The sequence below is a fragment of the Meleagris gallopavo genome, chromosome 11 (assembly GCF_905368555.1).
Source record: "Meleagris gallopavo chromosome 11, MGAL_WU_HG_1.1, whole genome shotgun sequence".
NCBI classification, from domain to species: Eukaryota; Metazoa; Chordata; class Aves; order Galliformes; family Phasianidae; genus Meleagris; species Meleagris gallopavo.
The window spans coordinates 12,167,045-12,189,045 of NC_139414.1; the positions used below are offsets into that span (position 1 = coordinate 12,167,045).

The 22,001-nt window shown below is 51.7% G+C and overlaps 1 protein-coding gene across 1 annotated transcript in view; it reads left to right on the forward strand.

Moving 5' to 3' along the window:
- XXYLT1 (xyloside xylosyltransferase 1) overlaps positions 1-11,839 on the forward strand; it is a 36,378-nt gene extending 24,539 nt beyond the window's left edge. Inside the window, exon 4 of the mRNA XM_085233272.1 lies at positions 10,693-11,839. Within this exon, the coding sequence (XP_085089398.1) occupies positions 10,693-11,089 (397 nt within the window). The 3' untranslated portion in view covers positions 11,090-11,839. The remainder of the gene's footprint in view (positions 1-10,692) is intronic.
- The last annotated feature ends 10,162 nt before the right edge of the window (positions 11,840-22,001 follow it).

A 22,001-nucleotide genomic window follows, 5' to 3' on the forward strand; every position in this document is an offset into this window, starting at 1 on the left:
TCTGGGATTGGGCTCCACGAAGCACGGGATGCAAATGCTTACAGGAAACAGGGCAGTAAGAGAACAGCAGATAGGAAATGTCCCAGAGCCTGCCAGCACATCCTGGAGGTAGGGGAAACCTCCAGACAGCAAAACAGGATGGCACTGGAGTGTTTCCATTCGGTTGACTCATGCTGAAACAATGCCCGGGTGCTGTTTGTCTTGGACAAATGTGTTTCTGTGAGCAAAGAGATCTCCTGGCCCTCCTGCAATGCACATGCTAGGATTTAGTTGTTGCAGAGGCAGAGCTTCAGCCTGCAAAGGGCTGAGCACCTGCAATTGTGCACTGCTCCAAAGGAGTATAGCACATCGAGTGTGGTGGTCTGGTGTTCTAGGCTCTTGGATGTCTGCAAGCTCCTGCTCCCTCTCAGGATGCAGACAGAGCCTCTTCACAGCCTCTAACAAACCTCAGCTCTTGTGCCTGCCTGCATGGGATCCAGGCCATGGCCAGGACTGGGACCTCATGCTTCAGTGAGAGAGGTTTTGATGGAAAGATTAAAATCTGCATCTGATGTTTGTGTAATCCAAAAGGCTTTCTGTGCAAGGAAGTGCTTCTGCACATCATAATCTTAATTTAAAATCCTGTTGTCCCCTGCAGCATTTCAGCTACTGAAGCATGCTGGCAGCGACCTGCTCACCAGACTGCAAAGGGCAGGTGATGATGCTCTTCTTAAATATTTATGTTGCGCTGGGGCTTCAATGCCAGATTCTGAACAAATTTTGAAGCCCAGACTCTCTTGTGCTCTGGTGTTGGCAGCCCTGCTAAGAAACATGCAGGCAGATGTTACATATGCATCCTGCCAGCAGGTTGTCAGATAGACAAGCAAGCCACTGTTCCCAGGACATGTACTGAATGTGTTTGTGGTCTGAAGAGCAGCCTGGCAGCACACATGAGACCCCTGAGAAGGTGGTAGGGTCTGCAGGGTAGAGTAGGGCTTGTCTTCTGGAACTGGTGCTGCAAATGCCCCAGTAGCCAAGATGCTGAGGTCCCCACTTGGCATAGCCTGGGAGGGAGTATTGGGTTCTGCTGCCTCTCGAGAGGTCTCAGACCTTCCCAAGTCCGAGGTGCCACTGGGGCTGAAGAGATCACTGCTGTCTCCATTTCTCCTCCTTGGTGGGATTATCATTGCTGGCCCTGATAACAAAAAGATATTAAAGACGAAAGCATCTTAGAAATCAGCAGTGCTGGAAATTAAAGAAGTTTTTCTTGCAGGAAAGAATGTCTACATCAAAGGACACCTACTGACTACAAAGGACTGACACTTGAATCCTTTTATAGCTGCAAGGCCATTTGTCTTTCCTTCTGCCTAAAACCTAGGGAGAGCAAATAGGGTGTTTCTCATAGGAGTCAAAGGGGTGAGAAGCACTTTTTCTTTGTTTTTTTCTTACTGTGGTCATGCGGGAGCTGCTGTAGCTGCGTTGTGTGCTCAGTCTCACAGGTCTTGGTTGTGTTCTTCTGCATGTGCTTGCACCTACTGGAGTCAGACCACACTGCCCTTCCTGCAGCCCCTTCTGCTGCTGGAGAGAGGGAAAGCCTGTCACTCCTACAAGCCAGGTGGGCTTACAGCCACACGAATAACCAAGAAGGTAACCAGGGCTCAGCCAAAAGCCACAAGGGGTAAAATAGCCCTCAGACATTCATTACCTTGGAGCCCATCACCTCTGGTGTTTAGTGTTTACTAGAAGCTTAGTGACAGCTGGATTAAGTCAGTTTGTCAAATGTTTAGAGAAAAAGAGTTAGTCTGGGCTGTGAGCACTCTAATGCCGATCCTGCAGTCAAACTGGGCTGATAGATGTCTACGCTGAGACAGTACATCCTGTACCTTCTCTCTGGATTTAAAAAGAAAAAGCAGAGTTGACAGCTGCCAGCAAGGTGGAGCTGCTGAATTCCCTACCTATCAATTAAAGTGGTGGTGGTGTTTGTGATATTTAGGGCTTTGCAGCTGCGTAAAAGCAGTCACCAAGTAAAGCCAGAGAGGAGCTGTAGCAGAGTGCAGGAGTGTTGCTTTGGATCAAGCTTTCTGAATAAGGAAATAATCATCTCCAGAGGGCAGCTCCTTCTGCCTGCATTCTCTCCTGGCTCCACGGGCCCCTCATACAGGCAGGCTGCCCCAAACTGGAGGCTTTGCTCTTTTCCAGCTGCTTTTCCCCTGGGGAGCAGGGAGCTCTGCCTTTCTCAGTCCTGTTGGAGACGGCAGCAGTTTGCCTTTCTGTGTTCTGCCAGGCACAGTGACGCCTGTGCTGCCGACAGCCTGCTCACAGCTGGGAGGCAGAGCCAAGAACCCGCTGCACTTTGGGTTTTAAACCATTTAGAGGATTGAATTGATCTGTAGCAAGTGCTGCTGCTTGATGTGAGGAGGAAACGATTCTAGGAATTCTTTGGCAATTGCTACCAAGAAAAAGCCAAAATTACGGAACATGCAGAACCTGTAAGGAATTGGCAGCAGAACTGATTTAAGGAATTCAGCATTACTTTCTGATATCTGAAATCCAAGAAGGCAAAGGTTTTCATTGCATACATCTGTGCACATCATGAATATGTAGCACCTGTTTCACTTACTCCCATTGCCAACTGAACTTGCAATGTCACTTATAAACAATGAATAAATTTGGCGAGATCTAACAACCACAAATGTGCATCAATTAGCATGAATGCTATTAATAACATCAGCACTATGATAGTCTCTTTCGAGATACTGAGTCTTACCTTTTTTTTTTAACAACTACAATACTTGTGTGTGTGGGTAAGGCAGCTGGGATTCTCCAAGGCTGGGGCCATGCTTCTCATTCTTCCCTGGCTGAGAACTTTGCTGTGGTTTTGCTGTAGGATTCTTTGTTGGTCATCACACACAAGACCAGAGTGTGTCAGGTGAGAGTATAGTGGTTACTTTACCTGTGCTTGTCTTCAGCTCCTGAGTTTCTCAGTTTCTGCTCCTGAATGTCTCAAGTTCAGTGTCTAGAGGTATCACACTGCTCGCATCTGTCCTTTCCCACAGAAGTGCCCACCTGCAGGAGCACTGGGCTGAGCAAGGATCAGGAAGGACAAGGAAGGGCCACCCCCCCAGCATGGTCTGCAGTGATTGCTTGTACTCCCTTAGCCAGGGTGGGAGCAGCTTGCTCCTTCTGGAGACAAAGCGTCCTGCTGCAGAAGCTTCCTGCACTTGCCATCGGACCTTCAAAAATGGTCTCTGAGACTTTCCCGGAGTGTCCCTGCAGCTCCACGCTCCTTCAGCCTTCCAGCTCTTCTTTTTAGGTGCAGTAGCTGCCACCATCCAGCACAAAGACACCCCCATGCTGCCCGTTTCTCCCATGGGCATCTGTTGGTGCCACTTGTTATGAATGGGGTTTTTGGGTGCAGCTCAGTCCTGTGCTGAGGACTTGGAAGGGAGCAGGGCACTGTTCGGAGCTCCATTGGCTGAGGGCAGCTCTGTTGTTTGCTGCAAGCACAGGCATTTCTTTCCATAGTGGAGTGTAGCAGAGCAGGTTTGCATGGTACAGGTATTTGTGATTCTGTGCACCCCAAGAAAGGCTTTGCAGTGCTGCAGGGAGCAGGGCCATGATGCCTGCAGGGTCTCAGCAGATGGTGAAGCAGATGTGGTTGTTCTGGCTGCCAGGGCCTGGTGCCAGATCGCATCTACAGGCTCCTTACCGGTGCTTGGTGCAGAAGGAATTTCCAAAGAACTGAAGCCCTTTGATAGAGGAACAAACAAACAAAAAGCAGGAAATTGAGAGGCTCTGCTGCATAGCTGAGATGTTTCTGGAATGGTGCACAGGGCCAGCTCCAGGCAGTCTGCTTGGCAGTGTCTTCTCGAGGGTCCCTCAGTGCCCGCTGCTCCCCGGGGCTCAGAGGCAGCCCCTCTCCATGCAAGCAGGCCGCAGTGAGCTGTTTCTGGTCAGCAGTCCTCCAAGCAGGGCAGCGTGTGCTTTACATGTTGGTAGCAAAAAGCATTGCACTTGCCTCTATTAATCACTAAATAATGATCCATGTTTGCAAGTTGTTACTAATCAGCCATTTAAGCAAGGCCATTTTCAGACTGCTGAGTCCATGCGGGAGTGTAATCACCCAGCATTGATTTCCTGCTCCAAATACAGCCTTGTAGACGCTCAGCATGCTGACTGCATTCTGATAGAGGCCGCTGCTGTACAGACATCATTTGTGCGCTACATGAGGGATTTATCAGGAAATTACTGAAGTCTCACTGAGGGACTCAGTCCTTAATTTTGTCATTGTTTCCAGGTGATGGAGAGGCATGGACTGGACAGAGGGCGAGGAGCGCCCAGGCAGTACCCCGAGTGCTGGACCCTGTGGCACATCCCTGCATGAGCCGTGTTGCATGGCAGTGAAGCTGGGATTTCCTGGTTACACAAGCTGCTCAGCTTTAGCTAAGGCGCTCTGGACCAGGCTGGTACTGAACCTGTCTCCTCAGCTCCTTAAAGGGTTTAGCATTTGCACATGGGAAATCAGCAATTAGCAACAAAGGGACTTTGTTACAAAACCTTCTCCAGAAGGACTGCTTGTGCTGGCGGTGCCCCAAAGGAAAGGGGAGCATCCTTTGGTGCAGGAGGGGCTGTGGGGCTGCTCCATGCAGCAAAGAGCAGGAGGAGGTCATGGAGAGGTTTCTTGGCCACGCTCTTGCTTCTTGTGGAGGATGATTTGGGAAAGCTGCCTCTGATTGGCAGTAGGGACAGCAGCACCACCAACCAGAAGGGAGATGGCAATTCTGTGCAGAACTGGGGATGGGTTAAAGGCACATCTGTCTGCTCAGGAACAAATAGTATTCAAAGGGCTGGCTCTAATCAAACAGCATTGGCATTTGTACATGGTGTCACCCAGTTTGGAGCTGAAATGGCAAAAACTGGGCTCCTTTAGGAAGGCTTGACCTCTTACTCTTGCAGTGTTTTGCATAGTTAGAAGTAGTAAGATTTCACGCTTGTTTTTTTAGGTGGTGTGGCAAGTCTGCAGCTCTGTGAGCATCTCCCTTCTGACAGGCACTGTCTGTGGGCTGTGTGAGCCAGGGAAGAGCCTTCCCACAGCATGGTACAGAGCCCCTGGCAGCAGGGTCTGTTCCGGTGCCCTGTGGCTTTGGACCAGCTCTGCTACTGCTTGGGGACAGAACCAGGGCCCTGTCTTGCAGCACAGCATGCTGTAGGTGGCTGTTGCAGCCATGCTTGATGCAGATGAAATCTCCTCACATTTGGTCAGGAGGCCTTTAGTCACTTCACAGCATTCCCATAACCAAAGGAGCCAGCACCTTGGGCCCCCAGGCTGGGCCATGGCAGTGTTACTTTTTTGTGACCTTGTTATGGAGGCTGCCTTGTCAGGGCTGGTGGCAGGGGAGGCTGTCTGCACAGGGGGGCTGGCTGCAGGAGCATGTGCTGGGCCAGCAGGGGAAGTCCTGGTGGAAGTGTTTTTTATCTGGGCCCCATGTTTGAATGCTTGGAAGTGCTGCTCTCCAGATGTTTCCTAGCACATGCAGGCTCTGTTTATAAAAAGCGCCTCAAAGCACGGCCCCTCCGCACAGCCCAGGGCATCGGGCTGCAGATGGACGCTGGCAGCCACAGACCCTGTGTCAGGGGCACAGGGTCACATTTGGAAGAATTTGTCTGAAGGGGCCACGGTCAGCTCAGTGGTTAACAAAAGCCTAAAATGCCTTCTCTTCCTTTTTCCTCCCCTCCTCCTGCAAGCAGTTTCCTGCTGCTTTTCATCCCCACGGTGGCTGGGGTCTCTGGGCTGCCTTCCTGCCTTAGCTGGAGGTAGCTTTTTCTGCAGGGGGCACGAGCAACAAATTGCCAAGACCAGCAGTGTTGCTGCTGGGTGGGCACATGGAGCACCAGCACCATGGGTAGCTTTGTGCTCACTGATGGCCCCAACTCTGCTTTGTGCTGGATTGGGGGCTTCCCACAGAGCAGCCCTGCAAGTCCCATCCCTCATGCACCATCTGTCCTGCTGCAGTGCCAGCTCTGCCCTGGGCAGGTACCATCCCGCCACATGGGCCTCGTGATGTGCTACCAGCTGCCTTTCCTGTGTGTTAGGGGAACTGTGTGTTTTACACAGCTTGTCTTATTGTTGCAGAGCACCTGCTAATACATTTTTTTCCAGAAGCATCAAGATGTTTCCATGTGTGCTTTCCCCATTGAAAAGCACCTGCAGACTCATTTCCCACAGGGAACATCATGCAGAGTATAGCCCAAGGAAAATCATAGGTGGTCCCCAATGCCAGCAGGGGACAGGTTGTAGCAGCCAGCAGTGCCCGCAGGAGACAGCAGAGGCAGCCCTTTCTCACAGGGGTTCTTTGCACAGAACAGGTGCTGCCCAAGCCCTGTGCCCCCAGGAATGTCCTGGCCTGTGCCCAGGCTGCTGCCATGCTGTGGGAGCTGGGGATGGATGTGGCAGTCTGGGGCCTGGTTCCTTAAGGGAAAGTTGTGATCTCATGATCCGCTTCCAGGTGGGTGGAGGCATTTTTCAACCTTGTTCTTCTCTACCCCGGTCCCTGGAGGAGACAACGGAAAGCCATCCTTAGAAGGACAAAAGCTGAGTGAATTCAGGCTGAAGGAATGCTCACAGCAGCCCTGCCAGAACACCTTTCACTCCCTTGGCCCCAGCACAGGGAAGGACAGCACGGTGCTGCAGGCAGTGTCTGTCGGTGCCGTGCTGTGCTCCTCACATCCTGCATGTCCACTTCCCAGGGGCCCCGAGCTCCCCATCGCATCGTGCCGTGCTGCCTGCGTGCTGTGAGGCAGAGCACAGCTTTTGTGTCAGCCTGGCTGGGGTCTGGAGGAAGCACTGGAACAATTGCTGCTTGTTTGTCTGTCTCCTCTCCCCGCGTTGTTACCTGGATTAGCCATCACGGGGTAATCCACTGGGGAATGGTGTTGCTCAAAACTTGAGTCATTTGATACAGATCTGCTCTCCTGCTCTAGGCTGGGAAGCTGCAGTTTGCAGCAGGATGGTGCTGGGGGCCACAGCTCTCTCCTTTTCCCTATTACAGCCAGCAACTTGCAGAGGATGTAATTTTGTCCCTTTGCAGGCAGCCTGATAACAGCTTGGACAGTGTGTGTTTTTGGAATTGAGAATGCACAGCAAATGATCTGTTCCAGTGCTCTGGAGCTGGAATCCCTCTCAGGCTCTGCACCGCACTCTGCCAGTCACTTTTTGTTGGGACTGACAGTTACTTTCAGGGAATTACTGGTGGTGAGGAGAGAGAGCAGAATATGCAGAGATGAGCTTGAGCCAACCTCTGCTCAGAGCCTGGGACTGCACTCAAGTCCTCTGTACACCACTCCAGCCTGGATCTGAGCAGCTCGTGAGTGCAAGGCTGGGTCTTGCTTTTGCACATTAAGATTCCCTCTAATGCTACATCTAGAGATATTGCTTCCTTTTCCCAGGAGTGCCCACAAGTCAGCTTTGCAGGACGTAGCTGCTCTCTGCACAGGCAGAGCTCTTCTCTCCCCATCAGATCTAGGTGCTGCCTGCGCTCTTCCAGTGAAGCAGTGAGCCCACAGCAAGTGCTCTGCTCCCTCTCCCCAGGAGGACTGGAGACAGCTGTTCAAAGCTGAGCCTTCCTTCCAGGGGAAATTGGCACTCTCAAAAACCCATTCCATCCTGAATCAGATGAAAGGGAATGGTATAAACGCCCTGAATGAAATGAGAGATTTCAGAGTTCTGAATCTGAAGCATCTGAATGGAAGATGGTAAGGAAGGAATGGCATGTTACAGCTGTGGTTCTCCTGCCTTTATTTCTCAGAAAATTAAAACTGTGTACACAGCTGACATCACTAATAGAACCACTTTTTCCACTGGGATCACTCACCTGCACACTGCTGCCTTCCAGCCCCCATGGTGACACCTGATCAGGGCTCCAGATCCTGGGCACCCAGGGAGAGGCCAGAGGAGGTTTGCTTGTCTGCTCTCTGCACAGCCCTGGGATTTTCTGAGCGTTAGAGCTGAGCACGGCTCAGTACAAGAAAAGTTTTGATTTAATTTTTTTCCAGTGCAGAAGTACCCAGCAGGGCCCTAAGGTGTTCCAGAAGCTGATTTCCTTGCATCTTCTTACAGCTGAATTAGTTCAGCTTCCAAGCCTGCAAGCATATTAAACCTTTGGGTACTAAATCCAACCACGTACCATCAAATTCTTGTTTTCTGTGTAGGTGCATGGAGGCTTTGGTCAGTGCCTGACAAATTCAGAGAGGTATCAGACATGCTTGATGTATTCTTTGTATCCTCAGCAGTGTTTCTCCCTGACAGCTTCACAGCAAGGTGGTGTAGCTTCGCCTAAGGTGTTAGAGCCAGAGTGAGAGAAGAGCTCTCTGTCTGGCTTTTAACAGAGGATGCTGTTCGGGGGCAGCAGTACTTCTGAATGGCAGTGATTTGTGGGGCGGATACACCCCCAGCAGAAGCTGCTTGGGTAACAGCATGGGATGGATTCAATTCTTGCAAGTGGGAACAGCTTGTATATGGTGGGGTGTGCTCGCTGCCCCAGGGCTGTGGAAGGAGCCAAAGACATATTTGTGCTGCTTACTGAGGTAGTCTGATTTTTTCCCAATTGAATCACCCTCTTAAGTTAATTCTGTGTGTTCCTAAACTCGCAGCACTCTGTTCTCCGTGGCAGCTGGAAATTAGCTAGTGGAGATCATGCCTGCCAGAGCTGCTGCATCTGAGCCTTCCCAGGGCTGCAGAAGCTGAAGGCAGTGCTTATTTAGCTAACGAAATGTTGCCATTGGGTGTCTCATTTTGGAGAAGAAATATTTCTACTGCCTGGGGAGATTTATTTCAAACCTTATTGCACGGCCCCAAACCCAGGCCCAGTTTTGATCTGGAGTTTCCCTGTAATCAAATAATAACAACGATGGTGCCAAGACCCCACTACCTGCAGTTAGTGTTAGGCTGTTACGGAGCGGAGGCTGCCCACCTTGCTGCCGTGTGCTGCTCTGCCAGCAGCAAGACTGGGCAGGTGAGCGGTGTTTGGGTGTCCCCAGCAATCTCATTCCCCTGTGGTCCCTGGGCTCCCTGACCCTCCTGTCCCAGCTGCTGCCCTCCCAAATCACAGTGCTGCCAGGTGGATGCAGCTTGTCCCCAGCCGCAGCTCAGCATGGTGATACTGGCACATGATCTGGGCCGGGCCGAGCTGACCATCCCCGCACCACCGCGGCTGGGTTTGCTCTGTGTTTGTCCTGATTGGAGCCTTTGTTTGAGCAGAGCCCGCGATGTCGCCGCTCGCAAAGCCCTGCATTGTATGTGCTGCAAACAATGTCCCTGCAGGAAGCCGGGCAGTCGGGCTGGGCCGCTCATGGGGCTGCGCTCTGCCACCTTCAAAGCGTGCTGCTGGGAAGGACGAGGCTGCTGGCCGCACTCGGGGGATGCTGCTTTGAAGGTCTCCATGGGAACGGTGTTAGCTTGGGCCTCCAAGACCGTTTTTGGCAGGAGCAAGAAGGGGCTGAGCTCATTCCGCAGGGAGCTCCTATCCTGCGGTTCCTTCCTGGAGCTGGAGGGATGCTTTAATGGCTCCTTGCCGTGTGAAGCGGTAGGGAGCGGTTCCTGCACTGCACACAGGGCTCATGTGGAGGGGCTGCGGCTGACGCTGTGGCGAGACAGTGAATGCCAGGGCAAGGCGAGGCCTTCCCCGTCCTCACCTCCCTGTGCAGCAACAGCCCCAGCCTGCTCAGGCACTGTTGATGGGTGACAGAGATAAGGACGACTGTCTCCAGGAGGCTGAACCTCAATATATAAGACCAGATAATGTGGAAAATACACACTGTATGCATACTTAAGAGACACCAAAAACCCCTGGCTCAGTGTCGGGTTTAACTCTGTTCCTGACGTTTCCCATCTGCTGGTCTCGCTAGTGAGAGACGCAGAGGGACTGGCTCTGCTGTGACATTTGTGAAGCACATGGATGTCGTCAGGCAGGGCTGCAGTCACACTCCACTAACCAGAGCATTGCCAGGTTGTTGGGCAGCAGGGCTACAAGGAGAGTAGTGGATGTAACAGGTGCAGTAGATGAGGTGAGAGCAGCTCTCCTGACACCACTGGCTTCTTTTTGTTGTACTCTGCCCACTTTTGTTCAATATTTTTACAAGTGCTCTGGAGAGAAACAAAAAGTGCTGATAAGATTTGCAGCTTGCACATCAGTGCCTGAGACTGTCCTGCAGACAGAGCTGACCTACTTTGTGCAGCTCACTCGAACACCTTGTGTTGCAGCAGAATGCCAGGACCAGGGATCACCTCCCTTGCCATGCATTTGCAGTGTGCATCCCAGAGGGCTGTGGCCCAGGAGGGGCTGTGAAACCTGGTGCTAAGCAGCAGTGGAGCACATGAGGTCATTTGACCTAAGAAAGAAGGATGTGATTTCCTCTCCATGAACAGCCATGTGAGCAGCCACACAATCCCATGCCCAGTTCACTCAGAATAGGATGCTGATGCACACAAAAGAAGCTTTAGGAGAGAGCAGGAAGAACAATTTGAGGTCTGGACAATATCCCATGTAGGAAGGCAGAGAGCAGCAGCCACGAGGCACCAGGCTGGGCGGGGGAGGGCTCATTCCCAGCCTGCCCAGACTTTTGGTGGTAGCTGCTCTTCAGCTGTGCTCACTGACTCCACTCTAATGACCTCCCTACTAATGACCTTCCAACTAATGACTTTCCCTCTGTCCCCAGGCACACGTTCTGGCAGTACCGCCGCGAGAACCCCCAGACCAGAGTGGGGGAGCCCCCTCCTGATGGGCTGCCTGGCTTCAACAGCGGTGTGCTGCTCCTCAACCTGGAAGCCATGAGGCGCTCCAAGCTCTACAACCAGCTGCTGGAACCTGGCATGGTGCAGAAGCTCACGGAGAAGTACCACTTCAAGGGTCACCTTGGGGACCAGGATTTCTTCACCATGGTGGGGATGGAGCATCCAGAACTGTTCCACGTGCTCGACTGCACATGGAACCGTCAGCTTTGCACGTGGTGGAAGGACCACGGATACAGCGATGTGTTTGATCAGTACTTTCGGTGCGATGGTGAGGTCAAAATTTACCATGGGAACTGCAACACCCCTATCCCTGAGGACTAGGGCACCCCTTTCTCCAGGACCAGCTGTGACTGCAGTGGTCCCTATAAGGCTGCACAGGCTGCAGTGGCCGCACCAGCGGTCCCTCCTGAAGCACGGCCAGCCCGGTCAGTTATGTTCCAGGGACGCCCCTGATCCCTGGCAATCCCCAAAGCATTCAGTTTCCCACCATCTGTAGTCCCACCCGTCCAGAAGAAGGTACAGTCCAGTAGCTGGCACAGGACATACAAGATGCCTAGGCTTGGCTCCATGGCTCAGCTTGGAACAAGTGCATGGTGCCCCTCTGTGCTGCAGCCCCCGAGCACAGGGACAGCTGGCAAGCCTTTGGGTGACCTTGCTTTGGCACCTTGCAGGGAGTGCTGGCTCCATGGGTGCTGTGCAGCACTATGTTGTTAGCCAGATTTCAGAGCCAGGCAGTTGGGTTTTGCTTAGGCATTCCTTGGTGGCCCATTTCTGCAACTTACGCAGTGCATCAAGAGCAGACACTGTCCTCAGGTCATCTTTTTTTTCAGCATTCCAGAAAGGCAAGAAGGCTTTAACGACTGAAAAGCTGCTTTAAATTTGTGTTACTTATGAACAAAAAATTGAATGCTAGATGAACTTTAAAGCCTTCCACTTGTTCTTCTTAGCAATAAAAGCTTTACTGCCGTATCTTGTCTTAAAAGCATTCAGCAAGCGTGTACAAATTGGTTCATTTTTCTAGCTTTGCCTTTAACCTTTTGTACTGTAATAAAGCTGCAAATATAAAACACACTTTGCTGTTTTTCTGTGGCACAACTGAAGTCCTGTGCCATGGGAGGTTTTGTGTTCTTTTTATCATGATTAATAAGTAGCTGATATGTATCTGTTGGGCAGATGAAAATGGTGCCCTAGTAGCTTATCACCGTGCTTAATCACCAGTCTGTTCTGAATGAGTGGTGCAATAAATTGTACCCTGCTCGGGCTCTGTGCTTAGCCCAGCATGTGTGTGTGAGCGCGGCGGTTGCCAGCAGGGATGGTGGTGCCAGGGTGACAGTGTTACAGCCATGTGTGTGAGAAAGCTCTTTCCAGGCTGAAACCCACTAGTCCTGAGTCTGTGTGCCCAAGGGATGGTCACTGAGCTGCCATGTGCATGTGTGCGACATATATGTGTGGAAGAGAGGGACATGGCCGTAGTTACAGCTGAACCTACTAACAGCATGTGCAGCGTGCTTAGGGGGCTCCTGGCTTCCTCCACCTGTGCTGTGAATGAACAGGTATTTTTGTTTAATGAGGGAGAGGCTCTCTCCCCTCTAACTAATGTGACGAGGGCAGCAGGCTGAGCTGGGCTGCAGCCCTAACCCTGCGTCCTGGTTTGGTGGAAATGCCACCAGGTTCCTGTTGCATTCTGCAGAGCTCTGCAGCCCTTCTTCCGTGTAGTGCCCTGGGGAGAGGGTTGGAGCACAGGGCAGAGCCCCAGCCCATCACACTGCCTCACATGCAGAGACAGGGCTGTGCCGTTGGGTTGGAACCAGGGAGTGCTGAGAGCGCTGCATTTTGTCTCTCTGTACTTGGTGTTGTTCAGCATGCATGAGGAGTTGCGCATAGAGCAAACAGTATCCCCTGTTGTCCGGTCGGCTTTGCTTTCAGAGTCGTGCTCGAGCTGCATGGGATTGTTGCTCGCCTCTTCTGCGTTTCGTAACGCTGTCAGTGTTTATTCTCTTACTCATTTGTACTTCTTTCCCATTTGAAATGATCAATTGTTGGTATAAACTCACCTAGGGAGCAATTACTGTAAGCCTAACCCAAACAGGCGCTGGGGGTGATCCATTAAGCAATATAACAGCCCTCCCCTGCTCGCTGCTCCCAGAGGATACAATATTTACTTTTCAGCTCTTTGCTATTCCTACTGAGCGCACTTCGGTCAGCATGCCAAGAATAACAGAAAACATAACAACGGGCTTCAGCCTTAAGATGTAGTTTCTGACTTTGCAAAACAAAAAAGCCAACCTATTATTTCTCCTTTCTCAGCAATGCCCGCAATGCCCTCTGCAGCGCAGCAGAGAGGGGCTCTTACCCTCTTTTCCACCGTTAGGAGAGCAGTGGGTAACCTTAACTCTGCCCCAAGAGGCAGCAGAGAGAGGAAAGAGGTATTTGGGGCAGTAAGGCTGGCATGTGGCGTTTTTCCTTTTCACATGGGTTTTTGCCAGGTCTCTGCACTGCTTTGTGAGGTTTCCCTTAACACTTTTTTCCCCTCAGAGAAGCACCTGGCTTGGGGATATTTCAACCAGGCTATGTAGCAGCTCCATCCCTTACCATCATGAGCCTCCATGGCTTAATTACTAACTTCTGACAAATTGCTGCCTGGTCCTGTTATTCTTTTCAATGCTGTCAGGGTTGGCTTTGTGAAATTCACTTGCTCTGGAACTTATTTATTTGCCAAGCAGCTGTTAATGGGGGAAGCACTTTGAGCAAATTACATCATGGAGATATTTCACGGGAATTAGCTTCATTGTACCTAAAATTTCAAAGTTAATTGAGGCACTTTGCCTGTTGGGAAGCAAAAAATAAAAGGAAAACCAAGACAAAGTGGAATTCAGAGCTGCTGTGCTGCGAAGGGTTTCTGCCTGAGATCAGAGGCTTGGCTATCATACAGCAGTGATTTGTCACCTGATGGTGATGGTCCTAAAACCAGACAAGGCATGGGCTGCACACAGAGACATGCTCATGGGGTACCACGTGGAGAATCTGCCTTTATCTCCTGCAGAGCACTTCCTCTGAGTGTGTTTTGCTGATATGGAAAGGCTTGGGGCCTTCTTCAGAACATATCCCTCCCTTGGAGCTGGTCAGTAACACAGCAAAGACATATACCTCCAGGTATGTGCTGAGGAGAAAGGGGAGCTGTATTCTGAGCACTTATAAACACCAGCAGCAGTAGAGAAAAAATATACAGAAAAAAAGGCACATGGGATGGAGCCCCTCAGATCAGCTGGTGCTGGGAATGTCTGGGACATCCAGCACAGTCCCTGGAGGAAATGCCCAGGGCACTCAGGACAGCTGACAGCCATGGGCAGGGATCCTCAGAGTGCTGCAGAGCCCTGGGTCAGAGAGCAGCACCACACTGCAAGGGTTAAAGCAGCTTTGCTCACACAAGGATGGTGCAATTTGGGAGATGCAATTGAGGAGAATAAGCAGTGTTTCACAGTCTCCCAGGAACAAAAGAAATTCTGTCATTATGTAGCATTTCTGCTTGGTAGTTCTGGAAGCTGTTAGTGCTGTAGAAAAGGCAAAGCTGTCCAGCAGCAACTTTTGTTTGGTCATTGGAAAAGATGTGCTTGCCAAACACTGCTCAACGCACACAGCACCAGAGCAGAAACAGAACAGCAGTGCTCAAAGGCCTGCGGGCTTGGGGGGTGCTCACTGGGAACGGGGAGATGGCTGGAGTAAGGTGAGGAGAAGTGCTGGTGCTGTGCTCTGAGGGCAGAGCCTGGCAGCGGTGCTAGGAAGGAGCCCCGCAGCCCAGGTGGGAGCACTGAGCAGGTGGGGATGCTGCTCCCAAGCAGAGCTGGCCTAGAAGGAAACACAGATGGAGAAATGGCCACTGGGGGCCAGCATGCTGTGCCTGCCCCAACACACCGCTGCTGCATGCTCTCAGAGCAGCACAGACTGCAAAGCGGGAAATACCAGAAGTCAGCACTATTAAAGCAAATGCAATGATATAGGTTATCTTGAGACATTTACTTGTAATCCTCAAATATTTTTCAGCAGATGCCGCTAAATTTCTTTTGCCAGTCATCACTGCGGTGAAGTTTTTTCAGCAAAGAACAAAGGTGATAAAAAATGCACAGTGTTTGATCTTCCTCTTCCCTCAGGAGCTATATGTAGTAGGATGCATTATCGAATAATAATAGGGAGAACATTTAAATAGCACCGGGGTGAGGAGGGAGCACCAAGGCTGTCATATGCTTGTCACAAAAACCAAGCACCAGAGTGTTAATGAATACGTGTGTCAGCTAAATCTGGGCAGGAGCAGCGCCGGGCAGGTGTGTGCCTGCAGCATCACCTGGAAATCGCTCCCCCGGGAACGGGGGTGCTGCTGTGTGCCATCCTGCAGCCCCTGCTGCCCAAGGGTCCCTGCAGCCTGTGCTGGGGAAGCAGCAACACTAGAATGCAAACTCTGCTGTCCCCTGAGTCACATCTGAGGCAGGACGGGAGCTGAAGCCACCACCGGGCTCTCAAATCAGCAGGGCAGGAATGCTGTGGGCAGATGTGAATTATACGTGATGGTCTCAGCTGCGTTTATCCTTCTTGAAATAACTTGGCTTCTTGTGGATCAGTTGTTTGAAAACCATAATTGATACCCTCTGCGCCCTTTATAGTTGCCTGTAAAATACAGCCTTGTGGAGATGCAAGAGCAGGCGTGAGCCCGACCGGAGGTGCCCGGGGCTCAGCACAGCGATGGGATGGAGGCAAGGAAGGCTCTGTCTGTTCTGCCCCCGCCGAGGAAATGTCTGTCCAGCGCTGCTGCTCTGCAGCTGGGAGCAGACCTTGGGCAGTGCAAGGGGACTTGGGCACAGCTCCTCACGCACACGGTCCAAGCTCAAACAGTCACAGGCATGTTTGTTCCCCCAAGCTCCAGATTTGAGGAGCATGAAGCGATGGGCTCGTGCTGCCTGCAGAAATCCTACAGCTAGGCATCCCCCTGTGCTGCAGCAGTAAGGCCCTTGTGGTCCCAGCTCATTTGCTTCTGTCTAATTTCTCCCTCAGAGAACAGATGTCGCAGCCTTTTGCACACTGAAGATCAAACTGTATTATTTTTAAGCAGGTGTCATAAAGAGGAAGAGCATGAGGGCCATGACGAAGAGCTGAGCAGAGCTGACTGCAGGGCGGCACAGGGTGTGAGCACAGCCTGGCCTGCATGGCACAGCAGCAGCAGCGGCACACGGGGCAGCAGTTCTGCTGAAATGATAAACGAGGCTGCAAATGATAAACGAGCAAATTCCAAGGTTGGGAGCACAGGAGTAATTAATCACCACGGTTGTGTGTGCAGCGGTGGATGTCAGCTCCGGAGCGCAGTGCCATCCCGCCTGCTCACTCTGGCTCAGGGTGGCTGTCCCAGGTCGGGGTGAGGCTGTGCTCCCCACGTCCCAGCTCACTGCCCAGCCCGCAGCCCCACACTGCAGACCAGGAAACACCTCCGAGCTGGGAACTGCGAGAAGAGCTCTGCAGATGGTAGGGCACACAGACAGCTGGCTTGTTGTGGCACGCTTCTGCTTTTCCAGAGCCGAAAACATGAAATCTCCCCTGTCATCCCGAATTCTTTTGATGATGAGAGAAGGCAACTGAGAAGTTTTGTTGCACAACGTTCAAGATCAAATGGTAATTTATTTAGAATGCTCTTTGTTTCCTTGCACAACATACAGGCTTGGCAATTAGCTGGAAGCAAATATTCCTCCTCGTTTTGCTCGAGTATAGTTCGAGCGGTGTCCCACAAGTTTAGCATTAACATTATCAGCTGCAAGCGTAGTTGAAGCTCAAACCATTCGCCTGTGGTCTGTTTTTATATGCTGAAGCATTCTTAATGCAGTCTCGCTGTGCCTGGGAAAGAAACCAGGCAGAGGTTCCTTCTCCTCTCAAACTGCTGTAACAAACAGCTGCTGGAAGCACTCTGGAGCGCGGCTCAGTGCAGTGCTAGGACAACACGGAAGGAAAGCTTCATGCAGGCTTTCATGCCAAGCTGCGTTGTTCCCATCCCGCCTCCTAAGCGGAGCACCAGGTCCCCTTCCATGCTGCTCAGCGTTGCTCCCCAGTGGTTTCTCAGATTGCATTGGCTTTCTCCTGTTCAAACAAGGCAGCTTATATAAGAGCCATGTCTTCAGGATAGGCCCTTGCACACAGCAGCTGGCTCCCAGCAAAACATAACTGGTGTGAGCAGAGGCTCACTGCATGACCTGTGCTCACTGGGGAAGAAATTTGGATAGGCCAGAGATCTTCAGTCAACACACATTTCATGATAGACAAAAAGATTGCGGAGAGCCATGTGAGCTGTGATAAGTGCTTCTCACAGAAAGGGCAGCTAATCCCAGAGGCCTCCACTATTTTCCCCCCTTCCGAATGAGGGGAAGTGAAATTACCTGCCAGCACCTCCACTGTTCAATCCTGAGAGCTGGAGAGCGAACCAAGGACTTGGTGCTGTCTGTGCTGATGCCTGTGAGCAATTTCAGCACCAAAGAAACTCTTCTCTTGTCTGGGAGTCTGTGCATCAAGAGTCTTTTCAAAGAGCAAAACAAAACTAAGTCACCCAAGCAAGGAGTGGTGCAGAGCCCATTGCTGGCCAATGCATGGGCTGCACCTGGGCAGATCCGAGGTGACGCCATACTGGCCTGGAGCACCTTCTTGATTAGGTAGATTAGATAATTATCATCTTTAACCCCTGTACTTGGGTGTTTTGGGATCTCGGCATCTTCTGCTGCAAGTTCAAGCATTTGCTCCTGTTTTCCAGGCCATGCCACAGCCGTGTCCTACTCAGCACAGTGCATGCTGCATGAGGAGAGCATTAGTTGCGCCTGCAGCATGGATTTATGCTCACCATCTCTGAACCTACTGCTCCGGAGGGAAAAATGATAGCATGAAAGATAATAGCTGCTGGCAGCTTTTGGACCAGCCGGAAGGAGGCATGAATTGTCTCCAGTAGTTACTGGCCATGCTTACGATGCAGAGGCTTCACTCAAGATGGGGTGGGACACAGGTTTTTTACACATTAAATGTTAAAGGCAGGATCAGCTTTCACAGTAATTTAAGGCTGGTGTTTGTTCCTGCCTTACTCTTGCTTCCTAAGTGTACCAAGAGGTGTATGCCATCTTTTTGGGAGGTTTATCATTATTAGACTTCATAAGAAAAAGGCTTTAAACAGTCCCACCATTTCTTGGGGACTGTCTTCATTCAGCACACAGTACATAGTGTTGGGTGTCTTCCTGCCTGCCCTGCAGTGAACAGGCAGCTTTGGGATGTGAGCAAGTGTGGGAAGGTGAGAGCACATCTCTCATGTACGCCTTTCCCTTTGCTGTGCCCAGGCTTCTCACACCCAAGGTCAGCCCCACAGTCTGGCCTGGCCCCCCTCTTGGAGCGCAGTGGCTGTGACCTCGGCAGCAGCGCTTCCTGGCAATCAGCAGCCAGCCGGGCTAATTAGCACTGCAGGGCCGACCTGCCGCCAGGAAGGGCCCACGCATCAGCTGGTGCTGGGAAACACCATGGGTGCTCGCCAAGTGGGCCCCTGCAGGGCAGGGAGAAGAGGGCAATGTGCTGTGCCCCAGGTGGGCGGCAGAAGGCCATCCCTGTGTCCCCGGTGTCCTGCTGCTGTCCTCCATACCACCAGCCGCCTCTGCCTGGCTGCCCGGGAGGCTGTGGTGTGAGGTGTCATGGTGGAGCTATGATGGTGAGTGGTAGCAGCGATGTGGGGTCTGCCAGCAGACAGCCCAGCCCGTACCTGAAGCCGTACAGAGAGCTGCTGCAGCACCAGCATGTAGAGCCTGCAGTCACACACAGATGACAGAGAGGGCAGTGGCCAGTGCCAGGCCGTGTTCATCACCCACCTGCAATCGCCTTTAAATGTGAGCTCAGCTACTTCCCATTGGGAGCTCACGTTCATTTCCTTTGGTGGGTCTTTCATCATGCTCCTGACAATCACCTTCTTAACCACCCTTCTATTTCTGGCATGCATGTCAAAGATGACAGGATATTCATCAACCAGGTATTCCTTATTGCTCCTTATGATTTATTTTCTCCCCGGCAACCAGAGCTACTCTGCTAGGGCCCAGACACTTGCAGCGCTCTCTGCGAGCTGCAGTGGTGTGAAATTTCAGGTTGGATTTTAAAAAAATCTGCTTTTTCCTGAAGAGTGGTGATGCACTGGCACAGACTGCCCACAGACGTGGTGGGGTCACCATCCCTGGAGGTGTTCAATTATGGAGACGTGGCACTGAGGGATGTGGGCAGTATTGGTGGTAAGAGGACGGTTGGACTGGATGATCTTAGAGATCTTTTCCAACCTTAGTGATACTGTGACTGTGAGGAGAGAGGATCAGTCCTCAGCTGTGTCAGCTCCAGTGCTCCCTCCCAGCTCACACTGCCAAGCACCGTGCACACACACACTCCCTCCATCAGCACCATCACAAGTTTGACCACTATGGGTAATATTAACAACACAGGAGCCAAGATCTCTTTTCCATAAAGCTGCACTAATTGACACTGATTACATTTCCTCACTTCAGGACCGCATCCATTAGCCCTGGCGGCTGCCGTCCCATCCCTCAGTGCAGCTGGGTGCCAGTGGGGCTGCACCGATGTGGGACATCCTGTTTACTTGCAGGCGGTAATGGCAGGTCATCATCCCAGCACCTGGGGACGCCCATTAGTCGGCTCCTCACCCACTCCTTTACACTCTGCCATGTGTCAGAGCTGCTGATTTGAAAATCTGAGCTCGGCAGCTATTGTTTAACATCTTCCTGAAGCCCTCGTAGGGTGGGAAGTGTTTTATAGCTATTATATTTTATAACGCGCTGTATTGTTTGGCTTTTGCCCTCCAAACACTGAACAGAAATACTTATTGAGTACCTCTCTTTTAGGGGATTTGTCATCTCCTGGATGGGCAGGCAGAGGCTTTTTCTTGTGCGCACCGCTCCTTCCCTCAGCGCAGTGTGCTCCCCTGTGTTGTGAACTCAAGCACTTCACCCTGTTCTATTTGGGCAGCTGCCTTACCGCATGGATCTCATGCTTGGATGGACACAACCACAGCCCCACACTACCAGCCCGCCGTGGCCGTTTCCTTTTGTTCAGCACAAGAACAACATGATGCTCTGCTCCCTGCAGAGCCCGAGCTGAGGTCAGTGCCCCCCCACACCCCGCTGGGACACCACCAGGAAACACATTCAGCTTCCAGCAGCAGGAAGAGCGCACAAAGAATGTAGGAGTCATCACCCCAGCTGCGGGGAGCAGCATTACAACTTGGTCATTGCTAGCTCACGTGCACCCTAATGGAGGCGCGGACCTTTTATCCAAGCACAAGCAATGACAGCTTGGTAAGTTTGTGTTTGCAAAATCACTCTCCACGCACAGCCCACAGGGCAGGGTGCAGGCAGGGACATCTCCTTGCCTTGGTTCCAGCAGAACCACTGCTGGTGCACCTGAGCAGCTGCCATCGGAGCGGGTGAGCTGAGGCAAGATGCATGCATCACTTAATTCCTTCTCTGCAAATGATCAAATAGGAAACTTGCTTTTTAATTGCACGCTCTTTGAAGGATGCCACTGCATAGCTGGGACGTGGGGCAGTTTGTGTGTCACCTGAGAGCTGTGCTGGCAGCTATTTGGAGAGGCTGGGGAACAGTGAGCTCTGTGGCCACACTCACTCCAGCAGATTCACAGGCTGCCTCATACCCCAACCACACGTGCCAGCTCCTCCACGTCCACCAGCACATCCCAGGCCACATGCAGGGAGCAGTAAAGCCAGGGCTGCCCATCATCAGATAGGTCTGGTTTGCCCCTTGTCCTCATTAGGCCCTGAGGTGCCTCCAGCAGGACTAAGCAAGAGCTCCTATGCTGCATTTGCTGCTATCTCACTGGGCTTATACAGGGGCTCACTCAGTGTGAAGAAGGAAATAGGAAGACACCCAGGAGAAGAGCACATCCCAGAGCATATGGTGCTGCTTCCTGGCTACAGCCCCGTGCCCTATTAAGCTGTGATGATGAAGGTCTGTAGGTATGAACAGCACAAAATCAGCTAATGCTAAGGTGATGGAAAGGAAATCCGGCTATCACAAGAGCTTTTCTACCCCAGGCAGCTGCTAACAAGCAAGTATAGCTGACAGCTACCCTAACACCCAACCCTAACACAACTCACCTGTGCATTGCCCTGCTGGCTTTTTTATTGGGCATCCAGGGGCTTTGTTCTGTGATTCACCCAGCTGGTTCTGGCTAGGCTACTTAGGTGATGCCAGTGGTCACAAGTGCTGCTTTGCCTGTGAGGAAGTGAAGGATTTTCTGTTTATTGCATCACCCTGTGCTTGGTGGCCATGACCTGCTCCTGGCTGTGCCCAGGTATGTGGCAGGGTGGGTGCTACCATAATGCTTGTCTGCAGTTGGCTCACTGGGAGAAGCATCAGTAACTTGGGTTTAGGGGGCCAGAAATCTCTGGGGCATTTGAGGAGCAGGGGGGAAGCTCCGGGGCAGGGCAGCAGTGCTGGGGGGGGAGATAAGAACCTTCTTTGCCTTCGTAAGGTAAGGATGGGAGATCTGAGACTTCCATTGCAGACTCTGAGGCTGGGCCATGCTAGTTCACAAGTACTTATAGCTTATCATTCCACCTTCCTTTTTTAGGGAGATGCTAAAGACCTGCAGTGGCAATAGGACCCTAGTTGCTGGTAAGCTGTTTGACCTTTGACTCATTTCATTTTGGGAAAATCTGCAAGGCATGTTGTTGAAGAGTTTATAACCCCACCTTGTGTGCCTGTGTTCTCTGACTGCACCCACAACATCCTCCCCTTTGCTGTTGAAGGCTTACTGTATCAGCAAGGCAGCTTTCCTTTTGGACATCTCCCCCTTCCCTCATCTTTCTGTTCCAGGGGCTGGTGTAGCGTTGGAACAGGTCACCAAAGAAGTGTTTGTGGGGGTCCACATGCTTAAGGATCTCCACAACTCAAGTGACTTGTTCCAGTGTTTGTGATAGCCCTGCAGAGAGCAGGAGGCTGGACCAAAGCCCTCCAGAAGTCCTTTCCAGCCTGTATTTTCATTGTTGTCTGGAAGGACAGTGATTTAGCAGTGCTCATGGCATCATGCTGCAGGACAGCCCAGTTTTGAGAACTAAGAGGTTTCTGTGAGTGATGGCCCTGTATCATGTCTTCAGTCGCTACTTCCCTGTACCAAACCTCTCATCCTCTGCATCCTTGTGCTCTCAGCCTGACCC